Source organism: Onthophagus taurus, chromosome 8 (assembly GCF_036711975.1).
Source record: "Onthophagus taurus isolate NC chromosome 8, IU_Otau_3.0, whole genome shotgun sequence".
Taxonomy (NCBI): domain Eukaryota; kingdom Metazoa; phylum Arthropoda; class Insecta; order Coleoptera; family Scarabaeidae; genus Onthophagus; species Onthophagus taurus.
In genome coordinates this window covers 8,477,675-8,501,259 of record NC_091973.1, presented here as the reverse complement: position 1 = coordinate 8,501,259, position 23,585 = coordinate 8,477,675, and the positions used below count along the sequence as shown (strand labels likewise).

General features: G+C 34.5%; 1 protein-coding gene across 2 annotated transcripts; it reads right to left on the bottom strand.

Moving 5' to 3' along the window:
- Nucleotides 1-314: 314 nt before the first annotated feature.
- LOC111413885 (GTP-binding protein 2) lies at nt 315-15,860 on the bottom strand. 2 transcript variants are annotated; one of them, XM_023045015.2, is made up of 5 exons: nt 15,778-15,860; nt 14,746-14,917; nt 7,729-8,151; nt 7,512-7,676; nt 315-1,468 (listed from the first exon to the last, which is right to left on the bottom strand). In XM_023045015.2, the coding sequence occupies exons 2-5, from the start codon at nt 14,911-14,913 to the stop codon at nt 563-565; spliced, it is 1,662 nt and encodes a 553-aa protein (XP_022900783.1). In that variant the 5' UTR covers nt 14,914-14,917; nt 15,778-15,860; the 3' UTR covers nt 315-562. The 2 variants fall into 2 exon arrangements, with proteins under 2 accessions (XP_022900783.1, XP_022900782.1); XM_023045014.2 differs by lacking the exon at nt 15,778-15,860 and adding an exon at nt 15,092-15,223.
- Nucleotides 15,861-23,585: the final 7,725 nt, after the last annotated feature.

The window sequence follows — 23,585 nt, the reverse complement described above, 5'->3', positions numbered from 1 at the left end:
ACTGCAAGTGATAATAAAGGATATTAAATAATATTTTAATAACAAAAATTAGACACAGAACGAACATTTATTTTTTTTAATCAACATTACAATAAATATGTTACCTCAATATTTCTACTTTTATTTTTTACAAAGATCCACAGCAAAACTCTCGCCCAAAGAGCTCCTTACCCCCCCAAAAAGACTTGTTAAAATAAAAAATCAAAATTTAAAATAAAACTCTCCTAAAATAGACGTTTACTCCACAGCCAGTATCCTTACACGCTAATTTCTATGGAGGGTATGAAGTTCTCGGCGTAATACTGTCCTTTAAAAATATTCTGAATTTTTTGTGCTTCCTTCATTAGAATTATTTCATTAGATTAGTTTATTTAGTGATTTCTTTTTGTTCAACTAATTGCTATATTGCATACAAGTTCATCTAATAAGTGATTTATTTCTGAGATCGTTATCGATTTGTCGTGTTAATTAAGTTAATTTATTAATTTTTAATATATTTTTCTGTAATCACAACTCAGGTACTCAAAACAATTAATCCAAAAAAAATAGAAATAAAGACGCATTAATGTAACGGAAAGACTTGAGTTACTTCACCTTTTCCTTTAGAACTCCCGCTTCGGAACAACAACCTTTGCCCTACTTTTACATATTCCGGGTGATTCATGAAAGCAAATATAACTGAAGCTTTTTCGTTCACCCGAATACATTTCGACGGAAATATAGCGAAAATAACCGCCGTTTGTCGAATATTGCCGATATGTACCGTTGCTTGGAAACCTTGAAAGATCGCTGTGCGATGATATAGCAGCGAAACGCTTGCTTGAAAATATTTGCAACCCATCGCAGGTTCACCACGGCTTAATAAAACCATCCCATTTCTCAAATCTGGTACTTCAACATCCAAACTAACAGCGGCGCTTTGCCCCGCTCGAACGCTCCTACACGGAAATCGATTTCGATGAATACTTTTAATATTAACCGGAACAAAATTTCCATTTTTTAATGGCCCCAATTGCATTGGAGTCCCCTCATTTAATGTACCTTTAACCAAAAGTCCCCCCAAAACTTGTCCAACATCAGACACTCGGAAATTCTCGTCAATTTGAAATTCTGGGGTTTGTTGCTCGAGCCGTTCTCGTTCGTTATTCGAGACCCCCGGTGGAAGAACATGCAAAAACTTCAACAACAAATCTAATCCTTCCCCCGTAACGCTTGAAACACAAAAAATAGGTACTATGTTTTGTGTTAATTGGTTCGCCCCCGCCGTGATCACATCATCCAAATTTTGGATCACGAGTGGGACTCGCCGACTTCCAGCTTGTTTTAAAATTGATTCTAACGTTTGCAACGTTTTTGTTGGTTCCACCAAATCGATCTTTGTTATTACTATAAAGAAGGGGACGTCTAAAGCCACAGCTATTGTTAGATGTTCGTGAGTCATTCCTACTGCTCCTGCTGCACTTGAAATCTATTAAAAAAAAAACATTAAAATAAATAATTAACAAAATTGTTTTAACTTAACACTTTGCTGACCAATTTTACACAGAAACTATGTTATGAAACGAAAAAGATAATTAATGGAGAAACGGTAATGTAATTTTTGACCACCCTGTATAAGATACTCTGACACAACAAATGATAATCTATTCGGCATCATCTGAAGAATAATCGTGCCAAGGTAGAGCTTTCTTGAATGAATATTGGCTGAGAAATCGAGTTTTAAAGTGAAATTTGCCAAAAAATATTTAAAACCAAAATAACTCGAAAACGAAAAATGCTAGGTACCAGTAACTTTTATCAAAGTCAACATATTTTTTTGTATATAATTAAAAGGTGCAATAAAAACTATAGCATTCCATTTAAAATAACTAAGTTGAGGTCTACTTCCGGTGGACCGAAAATAGCCACCATCTTGAAAATACTTTATATCGAAATGGAAACAATAAACGGGTGTTGATGACTTTTTGGCGGACACTGTATAAGTCCTTTTAGAAGTACGAGAAGAACTGTCAGGTGGTGTGCTGCATTCATTTGAATCTACAGAAATCCATTTCCTAGCTACTTCTAGTAGAAATTTTTTGTATGTTGCTATTTTTTTTATACCACTTATCAATTGTATAATTTTTATTCTGCTTTTCAGTTGATATCATAAACAACCTTTCATCTTTCCATGCGAGAAGAAGAAAAGGACCTTTCCGTACAAAAGTCATTTACCCTCTCTGAAGATTCTTGGACTTTTCTATTAGTATCTTTGGCAAGCCACGACTCTCTCGTATGTACCACATACAAGTATTTTCTTTTCTAATAATATACCAGCTGTAGAAACGTTAATGTAAATATTAAAGAAAATTTTAAAAAATCATGTCAACTAATAATTTGAATTTTTCTACAAAACTATCAAAAATTATATGTCCTTCAAAATATAATTAAAAAAATTGTTTTAACTTAACACTTTCCTGACCGGCAATTTTACACAGAAACTATGTCATGAAACGAAAAGCTAACAAAAAAGATAATTAATGGAGAAACGATAATGTAATTTTTGACCATCCTGTATAAGATACTCTGACACAACAAAAGACAATCTATTTGGCCTCATCTGAAGAATAATCGTGCCAAGTTAGAGCTTTCTTGAATGAATATTGGCTGAGAAATCGGGTTTTAAAGAGCATGGTGAAATTTGCCAAAAAATATTTAAAACTAACTTAAATATTTAACTTTTATCAAAGTCAACATATTTTTTCGTATATAGTTAAAAGGTGCCATAAAAACTATAGTATTCCATTTAAAATAACTAAGTTGTGGTCTACTTCCGGTGTACCGCAAATGGCCGCCATCTTGAAAATACTTTATATCGAAAGATCCCATACAAACTAACTTTGGTGGTGTGCTGCATTCATTTGAATCTATAGAAATCCACTTCCTAACTACTTCTAGCAGAAATTTTTTGTATGTTGCTATTTTTTTATACCACTTTATACTTTTTTGATAGTTACTGGTGTTCGCCAAATTTTCATGTGTTTATTGTATTGTATTATGCACGAAGGTTTCACTTTATCAATTGTATAACTTTTATTCTGCTTTTCAGTAGATATCATAGACAACCTTTTATCTTTCCATGTGAGAAGAAGAAACCCCTCTCTGAAGATTCTTGGACTTTTGTATTAGTATCTTTGGCAAGCCACGGCTCTCTCGTATGGTACCACATACAAATATTTTCTTTTCTAATAAGCTGTAGAAACGTTGTTGTAGTAATTATCTTAATATACATGATGTCAATAACCAAAACACGGCTGCAAGACTTGATAATATAGTTTCTTGTAGCTTTTATCCTCCACCCGAATAAATCTGAAAATTGCAAATGTACCCAGACTTACTTTCACAAACCATTCTCAGTAAAATACCGTATTTCGTAATCTTTGCCGGATTATATATGTTTTGAACCTGAGACGTCCTCTCCATCGGTACATACATAGATTGAATTTTTGGAATGAGGTAATCCAAGAGAGGATTTTACAAAGGTGCATTTTGAACAGAGTGTCCCAAATTCGTTGTCCGCATAGGCTATATCATTTGGGGAGTAACGGGAAACCACAGATGATATCAGGAACATACCTCTGGGAGATGTCCTAGCCTTTGGCAAATCCCTGGTTGATGTGACCAGAGTATGTGATGGGAGGATTCACAATGGGGCCTAAGTGTGGTGTGCGGTAACGTAAGCACTCCATACATTCATACGTAATAATACATTACATAAGTAATTTTTTTGTTATAAAGCGGACACGACTAAATACGATATGCCAAATGTTTGCAATATTCTATCTGACTATCTGTCAGTCAGTGACTTTGCCTAGGTATATTAGGTCTTTGAAATATTTTGATCCAGCTCTTTTTTTAAACTTCATCCAGTCACTCCCTTTTGATGATGTATATCACCTACATGTCATTGACAACAAGGGGCATGTGTGAGAGTAACTTCTGCCAAAGATCCCTGTCTCTGGCTTAGTGATAATGTTAGACTTAAGAGATAAGACTGTCAGAATTAAAAAAAAAAACAAAGTCCTGACTGGACTCTTTACCGCTATTAAGTGTGAAAAACGTGCTTAAATTACTCATGGTATACAGAATTCTGTTAACCAGTGGAAAGTGTTGCGAAAAAACAATTTATTACAATGTAAGGTTCATTCTGTTCTACAACACTTAATGTGGTATGGAAAAAGTCCATCGTGATACCAGTACCGAAGGTACCAAGTCCAAATGAATACTCATGCCTATGACCCATAACCATTTTGTGTTCCTTATCAACAGTATTGAAAAAAATAGTTAACAGACAACTGACGGAGTTTTTGAAGGCTAAGCGCATTGTACCAGTGAATCAGTCTGGTTTCAGGGAAGGAGATAGCTGTGAAACTGCTCTATATAGTGGGTGATATACTTGACTCCAATAGATCGACTCTTCTGGGGTTGTTGGATTTCTAATATCAATTCTTGACCATATCGGACTTGATTCTGTTTCATTAGCTTTTTTCAAAAATTACCTTAAAGGGAGGATTCAATCAGTCACTATTGATCAGGTGAAGTCGAGTGTTTTGGAGATAAGGTCTGGGTTCCCACACTATTTAAAATTGACACGATAAATTTCAATAGCTTCGTTAATTTCTGTAGCGTCTACTATTATGCTGATGATACACAGATTTATCTGTCCTTCTCTGAAGGCCGCTTTGATGAAAGCTTCAATAAGCTTAAACGTGACTTGCTTAAACAGAATATTGCTAAACATCATTCTGTTTGATATTCTGTTCATAGGAAATACTTCTTTTCCATTGAGTAAGTCTGTCAAAAATTTCGGACTGGTCATGGATGAGGCGTTAAGCTTTTAACCAGTTGATTGGTCGTGTTATGGCTCATTAAAATTGATTTACTCTAATCGTTATAGTCTTGGCTGGCACAAAAAAAAAGCTTTTATGCGACTCTTTGGTATTGTTACACTGTAATTACTGTGGTAGCATATACGAGTCTTTTTTGGATTCCTGGAATCAGGGAAAAATTTAAAAACTCGTGCATCCGTTTAATTTTCGCCCTGAGGAAATAACGTCGTTAATACACTTCTGTATAGTACACTTCTGTAGGCATAGATTTTCTTCTCACAAAGCGGCGTACGTAAATTCGCAGTGGTATAGGAGATACAGGAAAGCTTAGGCCCGACGTATTGGAAGTTCTTGAACTCAGTTGTTTCATAAATTGGCGTAAATTGGCTTTGTTCAACAATAGAAGAGGCGCAAAGACTTGAATTGTTTACTGGGTATTATAAACTGCCAGACATAAATCGAAAACGAGAATTTATTGTGACAAATACGCAAGTTACTGACACAAAGCAGAAAACGACGAAATATTTGGATTCCCGTAGAAAAAAGACTGTTGAATATTATTTCTGATAAACCAAACTCGTGTTCCTGTCTGCAAGAAGTTTTTTTGAATACTTTGGATATTTCAGAACGGACAGTGAGAACAGCCTTAGAAAAAGTAGACGAGGTTGGAATTGTTGAAACTGATAAAAGAGGTGGACGAAAAATCTGAAAGCGTTATGCAAGGGATCAACTGATTCGTTCTGATGTTTTGCGACACATTAACATGTTTCCTAGAATGGAGGCCCACTACTGTAGAAGCAACTCTCTATTTCAAAAATGTACTATCTGTACTTGCAGTCTGTGCCTGAAGGTAATCAGCAGCAATCAAGGAAGCAAGCTTTTCTACTTATCAAAGGGTCTTTAAAACTCTATCATTTCATACTTACAAGAAAGATCAATGTTCACTTTATTTGACGTACAAAACCGGTGAAACTAGTGTGAAAACTAAATTAGAAGAAAAATTTCAAAGGCACAATTTGGAAAAAACTACTGTCAGAGAGTTGAAAAACTAGTGTAAAGCGAGAGCTACTGAAGATAACACTTTACTTACCAATTTCAAAGGAAAGTGCATTGTTTCACTTCATACTTTTTACAATACTTTAAGCAAAACATGTTCATGTTATTGTTGGCACGAAAGCAGTAAGTAAGAGTGGTTCATCAGAAATTGCAACATGCGTGTACTGCGCATTACAAGCTTATGACCCCTCGCAAGGGTGAAACACGCCTCATTATTTTTCTGACGGATGCAGTGATTAAAACAAGAACACTATAATTGCTGCTATGCTTAGATTTTTCGAATCCTTCCATGGGCAATACGAAGGAGATTCTGCCCACAGCCCTCACAACTTATTCCCGTATTTAAACTAGCACGCAGGCAGAATCCTTACAACGCAATTGATAATACTTAAGTCTGAATTCTCACATTTTTATTTTGGCCAAGACTCCAGAAACGTCTAATGACCGGTCTCGCTGAGACACCCTGTATAATAACAAATATTATTAATACTTGTCTATTAGAAGGTGTTTTCTCTTCAATATGGAAAAGGTCCAGTACCGAAGGTACCAAGTCCAAACGAATACTCATGCCTAAGACCCATAAGCACTTTGTGTTCTTTATCAAAAGTATTGAGAAAAATTGTTAACAGACAACTGACGGAGTTTCTGATGGAAGGCTGAGCGCATTATACCAGTGAAACTGCTCTGAACAATATAGTGGATGGTATTGTTACTGCAACTGACTCATCCTTATTAGCTTTTTTCAAAAATTACCTTAAAGCCAGGATTCAATCGGTCAGTATTGATCAGGACTCTGTGGTCTCGCAGGTATGGATTCTTGGCCCAGATCATGATCACCCAGATCATTCTGTTTGTTATTTTGTTCCATTGAGTAAGTCAAAAAAGCTTTTATGCGACTCTCTGGTATTGTCACACTTTAATTACAGCGCAGATACATCTACAAGGCCTGCTTTTTTCGTCATCACTAAATATATCTGCATACTTGTACATAATGTTAATGTTTGCTTCACGGGTAGGCTAACACTTCCTTCCCACCAGACAGAATTTTTCAACCGTTGTTTTATTATCAGATATACGCCATATACAATAATTTACGTGATTTTTGATCAGTTTTCATTATTTCCTTGCAATTGGTATTGGTATCATTTTTTTCTTTACAGTCTTTCTTTCTGTTAGATTGAGTGAAAGATCAGGGTTGACCTGAACTCCGCCTATATGGATACTGACTAAACTCGCTTTGCATGGCATTGATGCCCGCTATACGGTAAGACTTTGGCGGCAAAGTGCCCGCGCAAGATGTATTAATAACTAAATAAAATTTTTTTATAATATTTTGTCTTATTTTTTATATAGTAATATTTTTATTATTATTATTTTTTAAAATCATTCTTGTATCGATGCTTCATTGCTTCACAAGATTGTAATTATAAAATTACCCAAATGCAGTGATTATTATTATTATTATATCGCCCTGGGTGTAATAAATTGAAATAGATAATGCAAGTGTAATGACGAGTTAACTCGTCAGTGGTCAGCAAAGTGTTAATTGCCTTGAAAAAAAATTCAATTATAATAAAATTAATTTACCACTAGCATAGCATGATGTGGAGAATATCCCGATAATCCCTGAATTGTCGTATGAATATATTTTCTATGTCCTGCCAAGTCTAAGAATGTAACTAGTTTTGTTGAAATGTCGCAAATTTCTTCTGCTGTCATTAGTTCGCTATAACTATAATTTACTGGTTCACCCTAAAACAAATAATTTTTATTAACCAATTAATTTAGTAATAAAAGGACGAACCTGTGAATTAAATCCCAAGATTTCATGAGAAATTGATGAAGTTCGTCCACTTTGTATTTCATGTAGATGCCTGAACATGTTTAATCTCGCCCTACCACGTCCATTGTCTAAATTTCCTTGCGTTAAGACACCCAATAACGTAGATTTGCCGGCATCGGCATTGCCCAAAACGGCTACTCGTATTTCAATGTTATTTTGGTCATCAGGGACTTTACGGACCAAAACCTCTGTCGCAATCCTCCCGTTATCCAACGTCCGTTCACGCAAAATCGTCGTCGTTGCACCCAGTTTATAAGCCATCTCTTTTAAGGTACTCAAACTGTCCAACATATCTCTATCTGATAATCCTGTTAACACTCCATTATCTTCTACACCAATCTCGTAAATCGCTTCGCCTTGGCCCTCTCGTAAACGCCATTTCATCTATATATAAATAAATAATTTTGAAATAATTTTTATAAGCTTTTGTTGAATCGCGATTGGACGACTTTAAACAGTTATTTATACACAGGGTTGAAAAAAAAACATATTTTTTAATTTGTTTTTAATTTAACATGTTATTTTTTTGTTTTAAACGTTTTTTTTTTGTTTTTAAACAAATAAAACTTAAAAAAAACATTGTTTAAATCATATTTTTTCAGACATAATAACATAATATTAATTGAAAATGTTTTATCTATTATTCTACCAAATAATAGATACCTTATTTAAAGTCCGACTCTGAATCCCCGAAATAAGAAAACCAATTGCAATGAGGAACTATTGGCCTGGAAGAACCACGGACTATTTATAAATTCGCATTGTTATTTTGTGCCTGTGGTGTTCTTTTTTTGAAAAATGTCGTCTACGGGAAGGAAAAAAGATGCCATTTGGTCATATTTTGATGTTGTTAAAGATAATAACAAAAAATCAAATAATACAGTAACTTTGAATTTTAAATTTTTATTTTTTCGGTATTACGGTGTTGTTTTTAATTCTCAAGGTTAGGTTAGGTTAACCTAACCTTTTAATTAAGATTTGATTTGACAAAAATTACTGAATACATCTTTTTTTTCAGAGCCTATGTCAGCATCAACAATTTATGTTACTAATACCACTTTATGTATAAATGACAGTGATGTTATGATGACCCCAAAACCGTCTACTTCTAAAAGCAGCATTTCAAGCTTTGTTATTCGAACCAGCCAATCAGAAAAGAATAAGTTGGATCTACAAATAGCCGTTCAACATCTCAAATTTAAAAAGATGATAAACGTCCTGGATATAAGCCACCAAATAGGAATTCTGTTTCTACCGACTTGCTTGATAAGGTTCATAATTCAGTACAAAGAACAATTAAAGAAAATGTATGCAACAAGAAGGTTTGTGTAGCGCTTGACGGCTGGAGCAACGTTCATAATGACCCTATAATAGGCGTATGTGTCACAGATATAGAAAGTGAACGGGTGCATCTGATAGAGTCCATTGATACGAGTGGGAATGGTCACACTTCTGAGTATTTATTACAGCTACTTAAAAATTAAATTAAGAAATGTGAAGAATATAATTGTAAGGTAACTGGTATAGTCACAGACAACGCTACAAATGTGACCAAAATGAGAAGGGATCTGTTTGAGGAATTCGACAGGAAAGATATAATAACTTATGGTTGTTCAGCCCATGTATTGAACTTACTTGCCCATGATATAGAAGTGCCAGGAATAAAGAGTAATATCAAACAAATTTGTAAATATTTTAGAAATGTACATTTTGCTAGCGCAAGATAATAAGCTGGTGGTTATACTCTTGCATTGCCTCAGGACGTTCCTTGGAATTCTTTATCGGACTAATTGGAAAGATACTTGAAAAACTGGTCAATATTATTCGAATTTTGCTCAAATAACAGAATAAGTATTGATAAAGATATAATAAAGCTTGTAAACGACATCAATTTAAAGACAAATGCCCAAGACTATTTAAAAAAATTAAAGTATATCGCAGTTGCTTTGGACGAAGTCCAAACAAACACTTGCACCACAGGAGAGGCTACAGAGATATGGCTAGAACTTCTGGAAGCATTCGAGATTGAACAAGCAAATGGAGAATTTTCGGTAAGTGATAGGAATAAGGCCAAGGAGCGTATGGAAATGGCTTTGACCCCAGCTCATTTTTTTGGCAAATTTGCTTTAGAGGAAATAAACTTAGTCAATAGCAAATAGAAACTGGCATGGAATATGTAGGTACCTACCATCCAGAAGCATTGCCAATTATTATTAATTACCAGGCAAAGTGTGTACCCTTTAAAGCATATACAGTCAGTCCCAAAAGTCATCATACACAAATGGTTTTCGCATGATTTCCAAAACGTGATCGTAAATAAAAGAATTTTTTTATTACCATACATGTAATTATTTATTTTTAACAGATTTATAAACAGAAAACACTGCAATTTAACAAAATAACTTAATAATTCTTCAAAATCGTTCCATTGCAATCTCACAAAAGTAATCGTACATCTGAAAACCGACAGGGGTTTCCCCGTCTCTTTGTCAATTACGTGGGATTTCCCTTGCAGCTAGTCTAACCTGCCCTACATCTAGTAATCGTTGCTCTCCGTTTGTCAAAAAAGTGTCATGGCTCCCCAGAGAACGGAAACAATTGTAGAAGTGAGAAAAATTGTTCTAAAATTACATAATGAAGGTCGATCAATACGTAAAATCGCTAAAACACTTAATAAAAGTGCTTCTACAATTCAGTATATAATTAAAAGGTTTGTGGATACCGGAAATATTGAAAATGCTCCGCGCACTGGCCGTCCAAAATTGTTGACTCCCCGAGAAGAACGAAGCATTAGGCAAGAAGTCAACGCAAATCCTCGGATAAGTGCCCCAAAAATAGCGGCAAACGTCCAAAACAAATTTAATAAAACCGTAAGTGCAGAAACTGTGCGAAGGGTTTTGCGTGGTGCCGCGTATAACGGACGAGTACCACGAAAGAAACCTTACATTAGCGATGTTAACAAAAAGAAACGAATCGAATTTGCAAAAATGCATAAAGATAAAGATATGGACTTTTGGAAAAGGGTCATCTTTACAGATGAATCAAAATATAACATTTTTGGATGCGATGGTAGGGGTAAAATTTGGAGGAAGGCCAGTACAGCCCTAGATTTAAAAAATCTCCTACCAACAGTGAAATATGGCGGTGGATCCGTTATGGTATGGGAATCCATGGCTGCTTCAGGAGTCGGTAGCAAAATGCTATACAATTGTGTCTTGGAAGTAATTGGATTTTCCAACAAGATCAAGACCCAAAGCATACAGCGCATGTAGTTCGCGAATGGCTTTTATATAATGTGCCCAAGCAGCTACATTCTCCTCCACAATCACCGGATATTAACCCCATAGAGCACGTGTGGGATTACTTAGAAAAATCTATTAGAATGCACAACATTAGTAGCAAGGAATCCCTAAAAGCTGCATTACAAGTAGAGTGGGATAAAATTCCGGCATCATACACTGAAAAACTTGTTCAATCTATGCCGAGAAGACTAAAAGCTGTACTTAAAGAGAACGGAGGACCAACCAAGTACTAGTACCAGCTTGGCTGCGTCTTTAATTACAACTTTTGGATCTGTACAATCACTTTTGTGACATTCCAATGGAAGAATTTTGAAGAACTATTATGTTATTTTGTTAAATTGCAGTGTTTTCTGTTTATAAATCTGTTAAAAATAAATAATTATGTGTATGGTAATAAAAAAATACTTTTTTTACGACCTCATTTTGGATATGTATGTTTTCTAAACATCTAATTCTGAATGTAAAAGCATTGGCATGGTGGCGTTCTATGAAAAATATAAATACGACAGCATTGGAACTTGCTCAACAGCTTCATACAGCTATTGCATTGTCAGCCAACATAGAAAGACTTTTCTCATCATACGGTTTAGTCCATTCAAGACTAGGTAATCAGCTAGGCAATGTCAAAGCTGCTAAGTTGGTTTCAATTTTTAAAGAGCTTAATTTATATCAGATATTACACAGACTTACATGACTATGAGACTGAAACAGTGTGAGAAATTTGTTAGTGCTTGTATGCAAAATGTTTTAAGTTTTCCAATTTTTGTTGTTCCTATTATTAATAAATAAATAATATGTATGTTAAAAAGTTTGTATAATGTATTTGAAAATTTTTCCTATTTTTATTCATTGTCGTGTTAATAAAGAAAATAAAAAAACAAACGCTTGTTTAATTTAAGTGTTTTAAACATGTTTTAAACTGTTTTAAACCTAAGCAAATGTTTAAAACATGTTTAAAACAGTTGATTAAAAGAAAATGTTTAAAACGAAAATTAATTATTAATTATATTGTGATATCCGGATCCTTTCGCGTGGAGCATTTGAATGCGAGATCGGTAATGGCCCACTTTAGTGAACTTAGCTATTATTTATTGAGGTCAGATTGTGATGTGCTAGGTGTTTCTGAGACTTGGTTGAATGTTAATATATGTGATTTTTTTATGTTAAGATGTTAAGAATAACAAACAGAACACGATGAATACACGGAACTCGAATTTGGCAATGGCAAAAAGAAAGATGTAAATAAAGGAGATGTTAAAAGACAACATATATCATATTGAAGCGCCTCGGCTTTATTAGATATTCGAGGTCGGCCTAAAACAAACTGCATCGTAATTTGGTATCATCGGATATATGATAGATGATGTAGCGGCATTGATGATTAACGATTAACAAGTCATATTGAGACAGAGATAAAATCTTGCAAGTAAAATCGCAAATCTGGAGTACTTACTAGATTTAGGAGAAGTACAAAATCATCGGTAATTTTGAAACAGACTCCTTAGTGAAGTTAGAAGATTACGTATACATTCAATAAAGTTTAAAGTGATGATACGTGGCTGTATAATTCATTGTCGTTGGTCGTGGAACTAAACCCGCCAAACTAAAAATAGAAGTTATAGAAGTACCAGGAATAAAGAGTAATATCAAAAAAATTTGAAAATATTTCAGAAATGTACATTTTGCTAGCGCAAAATTCCGAAAAACTGGTCAATATTATTCGACGTTTGCTCAAACAACAGAATAAGTATTGATAAAGATATAATAAAGCTACAGTAAACGACACCAATTTAAAAACAAATGCTCAAGACTATATAAAAAAATTAAAGTACAGGTAAACGTCGTTTTACGCCGGGGTTCCGTTCCGAGAAAACACAAATATAATGGACGATATAAGGTTAGGTTCCATGTCAAAATTCTAAGAACAATCTAACATGTTTATTTAATACATATCCTATTTACATAATATATTTAAAATAAATAATAATCTCTTGATATAAATTAATGTATTTTTTGAAATAAATACTAACTCACTAGTTCGTCGGTACTAAATTAAACTCTTTTTGAAAAAAGCATCCAATTTCACTTGCTTTGATTGTTGCTTTCTTGTAGAATCATAGCATAATTTGCGCTTTGTTGTAAGACCCATCTATCTCACATCTCACCTGTTAACCTTTCTACAGAGGATAGGATACGAGTTAGATCGTCCGTTTTTAGGATTTTCCTATCATTTTCTTTCTCATCCTCCTCTTCTTCTTCGGGATTTTCTGATTGAGGGCTATCATAATATATGCCTCCACCAACTCTTCTAATTCTTGATTTGAGAGTGGTTGGTCATGCACGTCTAACAGTTCAGTCACATCTTCAGTTGTTACGTCTTCGAATCCACATTCGTGTGTAAGTCTGATAATGTCTTCGTTTATGTTAATATTATTTATCAGTCTACCCTTGGTGGCTTTAAATCCAGGAGCGCTACGTTCTTCTCGCGAAATAAATGTTCTCGATGGCAACTTCTTCCAATAGAGAGTTGCAGGGTAGTTCTCTTGTTGCACAATTTCTTGAAACTTTTGAGGGTAAGCTGCTGCTGCTACTATATCAGCGCCCGCTGCTTCGCCGCGAAAGTTTCACTTGTCAAGAAAGTTTCGCCAGTGTTTTCTTCCGCCTTCAAATCAGAAAAAATCAATAGGCACCAACCATTGTGAATCGGCGTAAATCGAACCGGAGCAAACCGACGTTTACCTGTATATCGCAGTTGCTTTGGACAAAGTCTAAAGAAACACTTGCACTATAGGAAAAGCTACAGAGATATGGCTAGAACTTTTGGAACCATTCGAACCTGAACAAGCAAATGGAGAATTTTAGGTAAGTGATACGAATTAAGTCAAGGAGCGTATGGAAATGGCTTTGACCCCAGCTCATTTTTTGGCAAATTTGCTTGATCATCGCTTTAGAGGAAATAAACTTAGTCAAGAGCAAATAGAAACTGGCATGGAATATGTGGATACCTATCATCCGGAAGCATTGCCAATTATTATTAATTACCAGGCAAAGTGTGTATCCTATGTTTTTTAACATCTAATTGGGAATGTAAAACCATTGGCATGGTGGCGTTCTATGAAAAATATAAATATGACAGCATTGAAACTTGCTTAACAGCTTCATATAGCCATTGCATTGTCAGCCAACATAGAAAGACTTTTCTCATCATACGGTTTAGTCCATTCAAAACTAGGTAATCGGCTAGGCAATGTCAAAGCTGCTAAGTTGGTTTCAATTTTTAAAGAGCTTAATTCATATCAGATATCAGATTGATGACTTACATGACTATGAGACTGAACCAGTGTGAGAAATTTATTAGTGCTTGTATGCAAAATGTTTTAAGTTTTCCAATTTTTGTTGTGTTCCTATTATTAATAAATAAATAATATGTATGTTAAAAAGTTTGTATAATGTATTTGAGAATTTTTCCTATTTTTATTCATTGTAGTATTAATAAAGAAAATGAAAAAACAAACGCTTGTTTAATTTAAGTGTTTTAAACAAAAACTGTTTTAAACCTAAGCAATTGTTTAAAACAGTTGATTAAAACAAAATGTTTAAAACAAAACAACCCTGTTTATACAGGACACCCCTACATAAATAATTGTAATAAACTAACTAGTTATTTATATCTTACCTGCGTAACTAAATGTTCAAATCTCTGCTTAGACGGATTAATAATTTTCAGCTTGTACTCGATGTTACCATGTTGGGGTTCTGGCGGAAGAGAATTTTCGACGAGATCGGTGTCATCATCGCTGTTGTCGTCGCAGGACGGATCAAACAGGCTCAAAAATGAATCCATAAGGCTATAAGACGAACGTAACGTTTATAAACTCATAGCAACACAAACTAAAGAAGGTTTTTAAAAGGAAAAGAAAAAAAAACCTTGAAACACTGAGAAGCGAGAAAGAGAATTTCAGGTTGTTATGAAATAGGAGTGAAAGTGAAGTGGAAAATGGGTGAAGCGAACGTCAACTCACTCGTTTTTATTTGTTTACTGACGAAAAAGTTGGCCACCGTACAAAAACATGGACTAAAAATATTGTATTCATCTTGAAATCGTTTTAGGCACACAAACAATAAGGTGATGGTTTTAAAACTGGATTCAGGCTTAGCTTATACGCGGAATAAACACTAAATTAATTGCGATTATTTAAAAATTTTAAATTATAAACGAGATTTAATTAACTAATTATTGATTCATTTCATTTCGATTACACCAATTAATCATATTTATCGATAATAATAAAAATTCAACAAAATTGAATCAATTGTGTGAGATATGTCTGAAAATATATACATACAGGATGTTTAGAAATTGGCGCATAATGTACACGTACTCTTAACTTAATCTTCAAAATATGTAAAAAAATTTTGTATAAAAATATAAATAAATTTCAACATATGGAAAAAAAATTAAAAAAATTAAATATTCTTGAATAAAAATAAAAAGAATTAAATCGTAATTAAATCGCATTTAAAATTTGGCTCTAAAACTTAATCTAATTGTGTAACTTACCTTCACAAGACTATTTATATTTATATACAGTAACACTCACTAAGCTCGATTTGATTTATCAACACAAAAATTCAAACGGGTTATCGTTTAATTAAAATGAATAGAAACAAAAAATTGCGAAATTATTTTCGCAACAATTATACTCACTTTGTTGTGTTTATTGATCCATTAAATGTAAATGAAGGAATAAATTTAATTAGTAACCGTTTCGCAAAAAGTTTTGAACCTTTTGTTGTAAGCTATGATAAACTCGCTGACGAAATTCTAAACGCGTTGACAAAAACTTCCAGGAGTTTACGTCATCAATTTTGTTAGATAAAAATAATCTATTTAATTTATTTAATCTTGTTAATCGCGTTATAAAAATAAAAACAAAAATATTTTGGTGGTTTTGGATGAGTTAATGGAATATTTTTAAGAACTTAAAATTAAATTATTATCTGATAAAAGAACTTCATCCTAACAAAAATTATTATATTTTATGTAAAAATTAAATTCTTACCTTGTTAAAAAATTTTAAAAAGTACTTCCCACAAAGACGTTTTTAATGTACTGACACATCCTTACGCATTTCATCATCATTTATAGCCCTTCCTCAATATTGCATCATTATACACAAACTAATTGATAATCTAGAATCTGATTATTAAAAAAAATATTTCCTGACTCAACTATAAAACATTTATGATTGATAATGATAAAGATAAAAAAAAGCAAAGTTGTATCTTTACATCATCCTGTATTCTTTCATCAATGTTTGTTAAAACAAAGTTAATTCGATAACACCCTCGATTATCTTCTTAACATTTTTTATTTTAATTATTAATCATCCCTCAAATTTCCTTCGTTTGGATACAGTGTGTTTGATTTTAGTTGTTACAAGAGATATCTCGATTATTATTGGAGATATGACAAAATTTTATTAAAGAGCTCTCTTTCACTTTTGCTCCCAGATGCATAAGTATGGAGAAAAACACAAAAATATGAAAATTTGCTGAATTCGTACTTTTATAATTTATTAATGATATCGATTGTCGAAGAGTGCAGAAATAAAAAAATTACACTTATAATCTTCGATATTCAATATACAATACTTCAAAATGGACGTCTTCAAAAAAAAAATCATGGTGTCCTGGGTTGACGGCAAATTGGGCAAACTTTTTTTGTTTGTTCGGCTATCTTCACGTGCTCTTTATCAATTTCATGGCAATAATCATAAATAGCTTGGCAATCGCAACTCCTAATTGATCTAAGACACCCAGCATTGAATAATATTGTGCCCAGATTTGCAGCAATTTTGACAAATAATATTATTTAAGCTTCCATTATTGTTCTGATGAAAAGCACCTAAACACCTCATTAAAAGGTCGTCTCTACTCAAATCTTCATATATTGGCTGGATGGCTGATGCAACTTCAGTGGACATGGCAGGCTTATGTTTATAATTATTTAAATTTTCTGCTGTGTTAGCCTTCTGCCACGAACACCATGACTCCTCACCTAAAATAGTTGCTCAAATACTTTTCTTCATATTTTCTACAGAATTTGTAGAGGTTCCAATTCACCGGCTTTTTTTATTAGTAATTTTCTTACTAGCTCTGTAACATCGTGAATTTGAGAAACTATGGAAGTGTAAAATGATTTGAAAACTGGAGACGGCAAATCCATAAATGCGCAAAACTTTTCTGCTCCAGCTAAACCAAGCCCAAGTAAACGCATTGCGAAAATAAATTACCTCGTATGCATTTCGTACTAAGGGACATGATTTAATTTCCTTAGGCACACACGTTTGACACTTTGCTACAATTTTATTATTCTTTTTTCGCAAAATTGTGTATCACCTCCACATTCATTACATTTTACATGTTGAGGCTGTCAAAGCTGTTTACGAGCTTCGTCCATTGATTGGCTTAATTAACTGGAAGAAAGCCATCGAGCTGCTAATCGTGAAAGCGCAATTTTTAGTACAGGTCGGTCACATAATGCTTAGACAACCAAAACGACCGGAACATTAGAGGCAGCGTTCTGGAATTGCCATTCCAGAACTTGGCTTGAAATTGCGCAAGGAAAAATGGATAAAATTCGCTCGACAGCACCAGCTAGACGTTATTCTCATTAACAGAACCCACCTACACTTGTTCAACTGTTTTTGTGTATAACAAACACCCATTTTTATAAAGACCTCACTTGAGTATCAGAAATTCAACTCCAAATTTACGGTTTACCACCGAACCTTGACACTAATTTCAGTCTACAATAGACTAGAAGAACACGAACTGGACAACGATCTTCGCCCAGAAGGGATAACCTTTTTGGTAGAATATCTGAACCATAACCCTTCTACGTGCTCCAGATTGTCAAATGCTGCCAGCAGAACGCTCTACAATTTCGCCGACACGTTCAATCTGGGAAGTACCCAGAGGTAACATCGGACCACAATCCAGTGCTGCAACTTTACGAAGGATTACAAGCTCACTATATTAAACAGCTTCAATACGATCTGTTGTTACCCAGGAAATCAGAGAAAATCTTCTTGATTAGGGCGCTAAAGCATCTTTCCAGGAACTTATAAACATGATGAACTGTTGAAATCAAGACATCAGCTTGCTTTCTGTTCTAGCTAAGATAACCGAAATGATTCTACCAGATTATACCAGACGGCCAAGTCGGGTTCCGACTCCAACACGGCACTGTTGTGCAACTCCTTCATCTCGGAAGGATTCAATACACTCGCCAACTATCCGGCTAGTCAGATAGTTGGCGAGTAAAAAGCGCGCATGATTACACGCAACAAGTAAACAAGCTTGATCTTGTTCACTCGCAACCACCTCATTGTTGTGTTTATGTGTACAAAACCTCAACATGCAGTGGAATAATAATAACATCAGCAAGTTTTTGGAAATTTACGAAAATTTTCCAATATTATGGAATATAAAACTAAAAAATTATCACGATACAAAATTGAGGGGCGAAAAATTAACTGAAGAATTAAAAGCTGAAGGTTTAGTTGAGGATATGACACCAAAGCAGATAAAATCAAAAATAAAAAGTATTAAAGATGCCTACCGCCAAGAATTAGCCAAAATTGAAAAGTCAAAAAAAGTGGTAATATTATAGTAAATTGATTTGGTTTGGTAAAGCTGATTTTCTACGTTAAGTTACATCAACAAGAGAGTCAAAATCAAATTTAGTAAGTATATATTTATTCAATAAAAAAACATAATAATTAGTATTTATTACTCTTGGGTTGGTTAAATTTCAATACCAACTTTTTCCCATTGCCATGGAACAGATCCTTCTGTCATAAAATATTGGGCATAAGAACTTCGTACATTCTCCGCTTCTCGTTTGTAATTATTGCTGCCCAAGTGGCTCACCGATCCATTAGTATGATTTCGCCACGTTCCCGATGACACCTCAAAAGTATTTAAATCCTCACTGTCAACTGATTGTGGGGTAAGGTAAGTATTAGAAGTCATTCGTAGCCAATTATGTAAACTACAAGCAGCCCAGATTACTTTATCAATAGTATCTGATTTTAATTGTATTGGTCTCTGAAATACTCGAAATCGCCAGACAAGTATACCAAATGCATTTTCTACTACTCGCCGCGCTCTGGAAAGCATCGTCACCAATAATAACTGATTTGTCAGGAAAGCCTAACAACTTATTCTGAATGGCTATGTTTAAAGTTGAGTCTCTGAATATTGCACTATCGCTTGCACGTCCATTTCCTGCTATATCTATGTATCTGAAGCTGTAAGTTGCATCCACCATGGCGAATAAAATTATGCTGTATGTGCCCTTATAATTATAAAATGATGAACCGCTGTTTGGTGGGCATTTAATTTGAACGTGTTTGCCATCAATTGCACCGCAACATCTAGGAAAATTCCAATATGCCATAAATTTTTTTTCTATTTCTTTGCATTCATCACTTGCTGAGGGCACCTGAAAATATAATAAAAAGGTTGATACTTGTTTCTTATTTCAAAGCATTATCTATTATTTTTAGGATATACAACCCACAGTGGACGAAAACAAAACGGATACAGAAGAAGGAGAATCAGATTTGTATAATAATATAATCCTATCCATCACAGAAAAGAGTTCTTCATGCACCTCCTCCTGCCAAAAGAACCCAAGCCAAAGAAAAACGATCATGCGTACAGGGTGCCCTTGAAGAATTTAATGATATTGTTTCAAAAGTGAACAAACAGGATGCATTTGATGTTTTTGGACAGTATGTTGCCATAGAGCTTCGAGAATTACCTAGTAGGGAGGCAATAATACTACAACAACAAATACAGAATTTGATTACTAATACAAAACTTTCTAATCTGCCGTCTTCATCATGTATGCCATCATGTTCACCCTCTACATATGCTCAATCTGTAGTTTGCTCCATTCCACAACCATCACCCGATCCTGATAGTGTTATTACTGAAAATTATACATCTACTACAAATACCAAGAAAAGTACTGACTACGCCAATGTCCTTCCAAATACTGTTTGGAACAAAAAGAGTTCTGATGTGTTAGAGGAAGCCATGCAGAATAGTTTCCTTGATAGTACAGACAATGCAATTTATATAGAAAGTACACAAAAGAGTACGAGTATGTTCGGATGCGTCTCGTGCAGTTCGTTCTTGCTGGTATTTGTTTCGTGGTAGAAAGTCGGCGAAGTGGTGTTTGATTAGTATTGATGCACTCGCGATAAAATTTTCCCTTTTTTACCGGTTGTATATCGTTCATTAGTGGTGCCGCACTGGATTTATCTCCAATTATTTAATTTTATTATTGGTAACAATTTGCACAGATAAAAACTAGTTTTTCCGATGCCTTCAACGCAATGCGGGTGTTGCGGACAGCTGGTGGGGAGAGATAAAGCGGGAATTCACTGCGTGTCATCGGCTCTTACTACAAAAAATTGAACATGTTGGTTTACCCTACAGCATTCAACAGTGGCTTGCTTCCTACTTGGCTGATAGAACGCAGTCGGTTACAGTTAGAGGTTTTTCCTCGCAGACGGTGTATTTACGGTGTGTTTAATATTTATATTAATGACATATTTAAGTGTTTTAAACACGCTAACTGTTTAATGTATGCAGATGATCTAAAGATCTTCTGCCGCGTGTCAAATCCTAGAGATTGTTCTGCTCTTCAGCGTGATCTATACGAACTTGCTCAATATTGTTGCACAAACTTCATCACCATGAATTATAGTAAATGTTTTACAATTACTTTTACAAAAAAGCCTGGTCCCATACGCTTTGACTACATCATTGGAGGGAAGTTGTTGAACAGGGTTACTTCTATAAGAGATTTGGGCGTGACGTTTGATAGTAAGCTATTATTCAGTGAGCACGTCGATTCGGTGGTTAGCAAGGCTTTTCGTATGCTTGGTTTCGTCATGAGATCGGCTGCTGATTTTACCGACACTAATTCATTAATGACTCTCTATTATACGTATGTATTTAACATTTTGAATTATTGCACTGTTGTATGGAATCCACAATATAATATATTTGTGGAACGACTAGGGCGTGTCCAAAAGAGATTCGTTCGTTTTTTATGCTGGAAATCTCATACTACCTATGCTGACTACAACTCGGCGTGCCAATCTTTCCACTTGTTACGACTCGGCCAACGGCGACTTGCTAATGATATAATACTTTTATATAAAATAATTCATAATATTTATAAATCATCCTCGCTTACATCACTGATTAACTTCCACGTCCCGCCCAGATCGCTTCGTTTTGATTTTCTGTTCTTTACTACAACTCCGCGCACTAACTCCTATCAGCATTCGCCATTGCTGCGCTCTGCTCGCTCTGCTGACCGTCTTGCCATTGATATATTTGCGTACGATTCCTTAATCTCCTTTAAAAGAGCGACCCTTGCTGCTGTTGGGAACATGCCGTATATAGATTAATATAGATAGTATATAGATTGATTTATACTTACAATTAGTTCTTGTCCTTTCACGTGCTGATTGTTAGATACCTCGGTTTTTTTTCTTTTTTTTTCTGTTATTTTTGTTAAATTACTTATGCAATTTGAGATACTGATTTAAGTTTTTTTGTGTCCTTTTTTTCTTTCTTATTGTATTTTTTTAGTGGCACAGCTTGAATTGGGTTTGTCCTGTCATTGTAATTGTTTTAAAAAAGAAGAGAAAAATAAACTTATTTACTGTTCATGACTAGTTTTAGGTAATAACTTTATTAGATTAACTAACCTTTAGGTATTGTTTGAGAACATCTGATATTGCAGTTAGAACTTCCGGTAAAAATTTCGAAATTGTACATTCCGAGACTCGAAATAGATACTCCAAAGATTTAAAGCTGTCTCCAGTGGTTAAATAGCGTAGCGTTATTTCAAGTTTTACTCTTGTGGGAATAGCCAATCTCATTACCGTATTAGTTTTTTGGATTGAATCTTCTACCATTTGCAGCAAATTATTAAAATTTGTAGTGGCTATTTCTATAAGCTGTCGGATCTTCTTCAGCTAATTCTTTTAAAAGGGTGCAAGAAGCACCTAACTTATCCCTGCGAGAAATCCATTCCCTCACCCATTTCCTTTTTCGTTTCTCGCAAATCGTGTTTTTGAATTCTTCTTGTAAAACGGCTCCAAGAACCAAGGCACATCCACGTAATACTTTTCAAAAAACCCTAATTACTTCTCAAACTATTAATGTTAGGCATAGGACGTATGGAATATAAAAGATGTAAAATGAGACGCCGAAGACGACTAAGTAATCAAATATGGGGGGTGCCATTTAAAAAAATGAAGTTATGGTGGTTCCAAATTTCGAAAAGTTAACGTATCATAGTAAAGTGACCAAACGATCTAGACAGCCGTTCTCGGCACCAAAACATACTCCATCATGTTGTTTAAGTATGTTCTGAATCCTAAATTGATATCTCAAAAATTGAGTGTTCTATGATTTTTTGAACAAATGTCCGCTGGAGCAAATTTTTCTAGAAAAATTCGAATAACTCGAGAATTGCTGGTTCAAATTGCAAAAAGTAAAGTTATTTATAAACCTTCAAAACAGACAAACCCAAATATGTAAAAATATACAGGATGTTCCATTTAAAAAAATAAAGTAGGTGGCGACTTCCGGTATAAAAGAAGTGCTAGAAATCTGAAAATATTTTAGATGAAGGGAACGTAATTGATAATACTTAAGTCTGCATTCTCAAATTTTTTGTTTGGCCAGAACCCCAGAAACGTCTAATGACCGGTCTCGCTGAGACACCCTGTATATAACTGAACCAACCTTGACATTACAACCGTCAGTATTATAAAATCTCTTCTACTCTGTACCTACTTTGCTCGCCGATATAATTACACGATACTTTTTTACTATCTAGATAGTAAAAAAGTGAGCTAGTAGCTAGTAAAGTTGACCGGTCTCCAACTTTACTCGCATACATATTTGCTAGCTAACTATCTGGATAGTTTACACGCCACCATAATTACACAGAACTACTTTACTAGCAGCTAGTAAAAAAGTGCGCTAGTGGCGTATAAACTATCTCCGTGTAATACGCCGAACGTCACCCGACGATGTACAGAAGACACCAATAATTGTGATAGCGAACCTAGATCCATCTAGGAACAAGCAAGGCGTTGCTTTTCTCGATATTTCACAAAACCAAGTATTTGAAGTAACAGACGAAGTAAGCTGGATCCTGCTCACAAGATCAAACTCTACAAGGCTGTTATCAGAACTATGATGACCTACGTATTATCTAGGCGATGAACTGTTATATGCAGAGAATCCATCCAGACAGCCACTCTTTTCTAAGATCTGCTTGAGACATTTTCAATTTTCTTTTAATTCTTGATATGAATAAAAATGAGTAGGTACAAAAAAAGACAACATTCCTTTCAGTAATTTATATAAGAAAACCAGTATATTAAAAACGAACGGTAAAGTTCATTC

Bases quoted from the DNA above. Each gene is read 5' to 3' on its own strand.
- LOC111413885 (XM_023045015.2), bottom strand. From the start codon at position 14,913: ATGGATTCATTTTTGAGCCTGTTTGATCCGTCCTGCGACGACAACAGC. The intron at 8,152-14,745 runs GTAAGATATAAA...ATTTATATATAG, and splicing joins TTGAACATTTAGTTACGCAG to ATGAAATGGCGTTTACGAGA. The intron at 7,677-7,728 runs GTTCGTCCTTTT...TATTTGTTTTAG, and splicing joins TCTTGGGATTTAATTCACAG to GGTGAACCAGTAAATTATAG.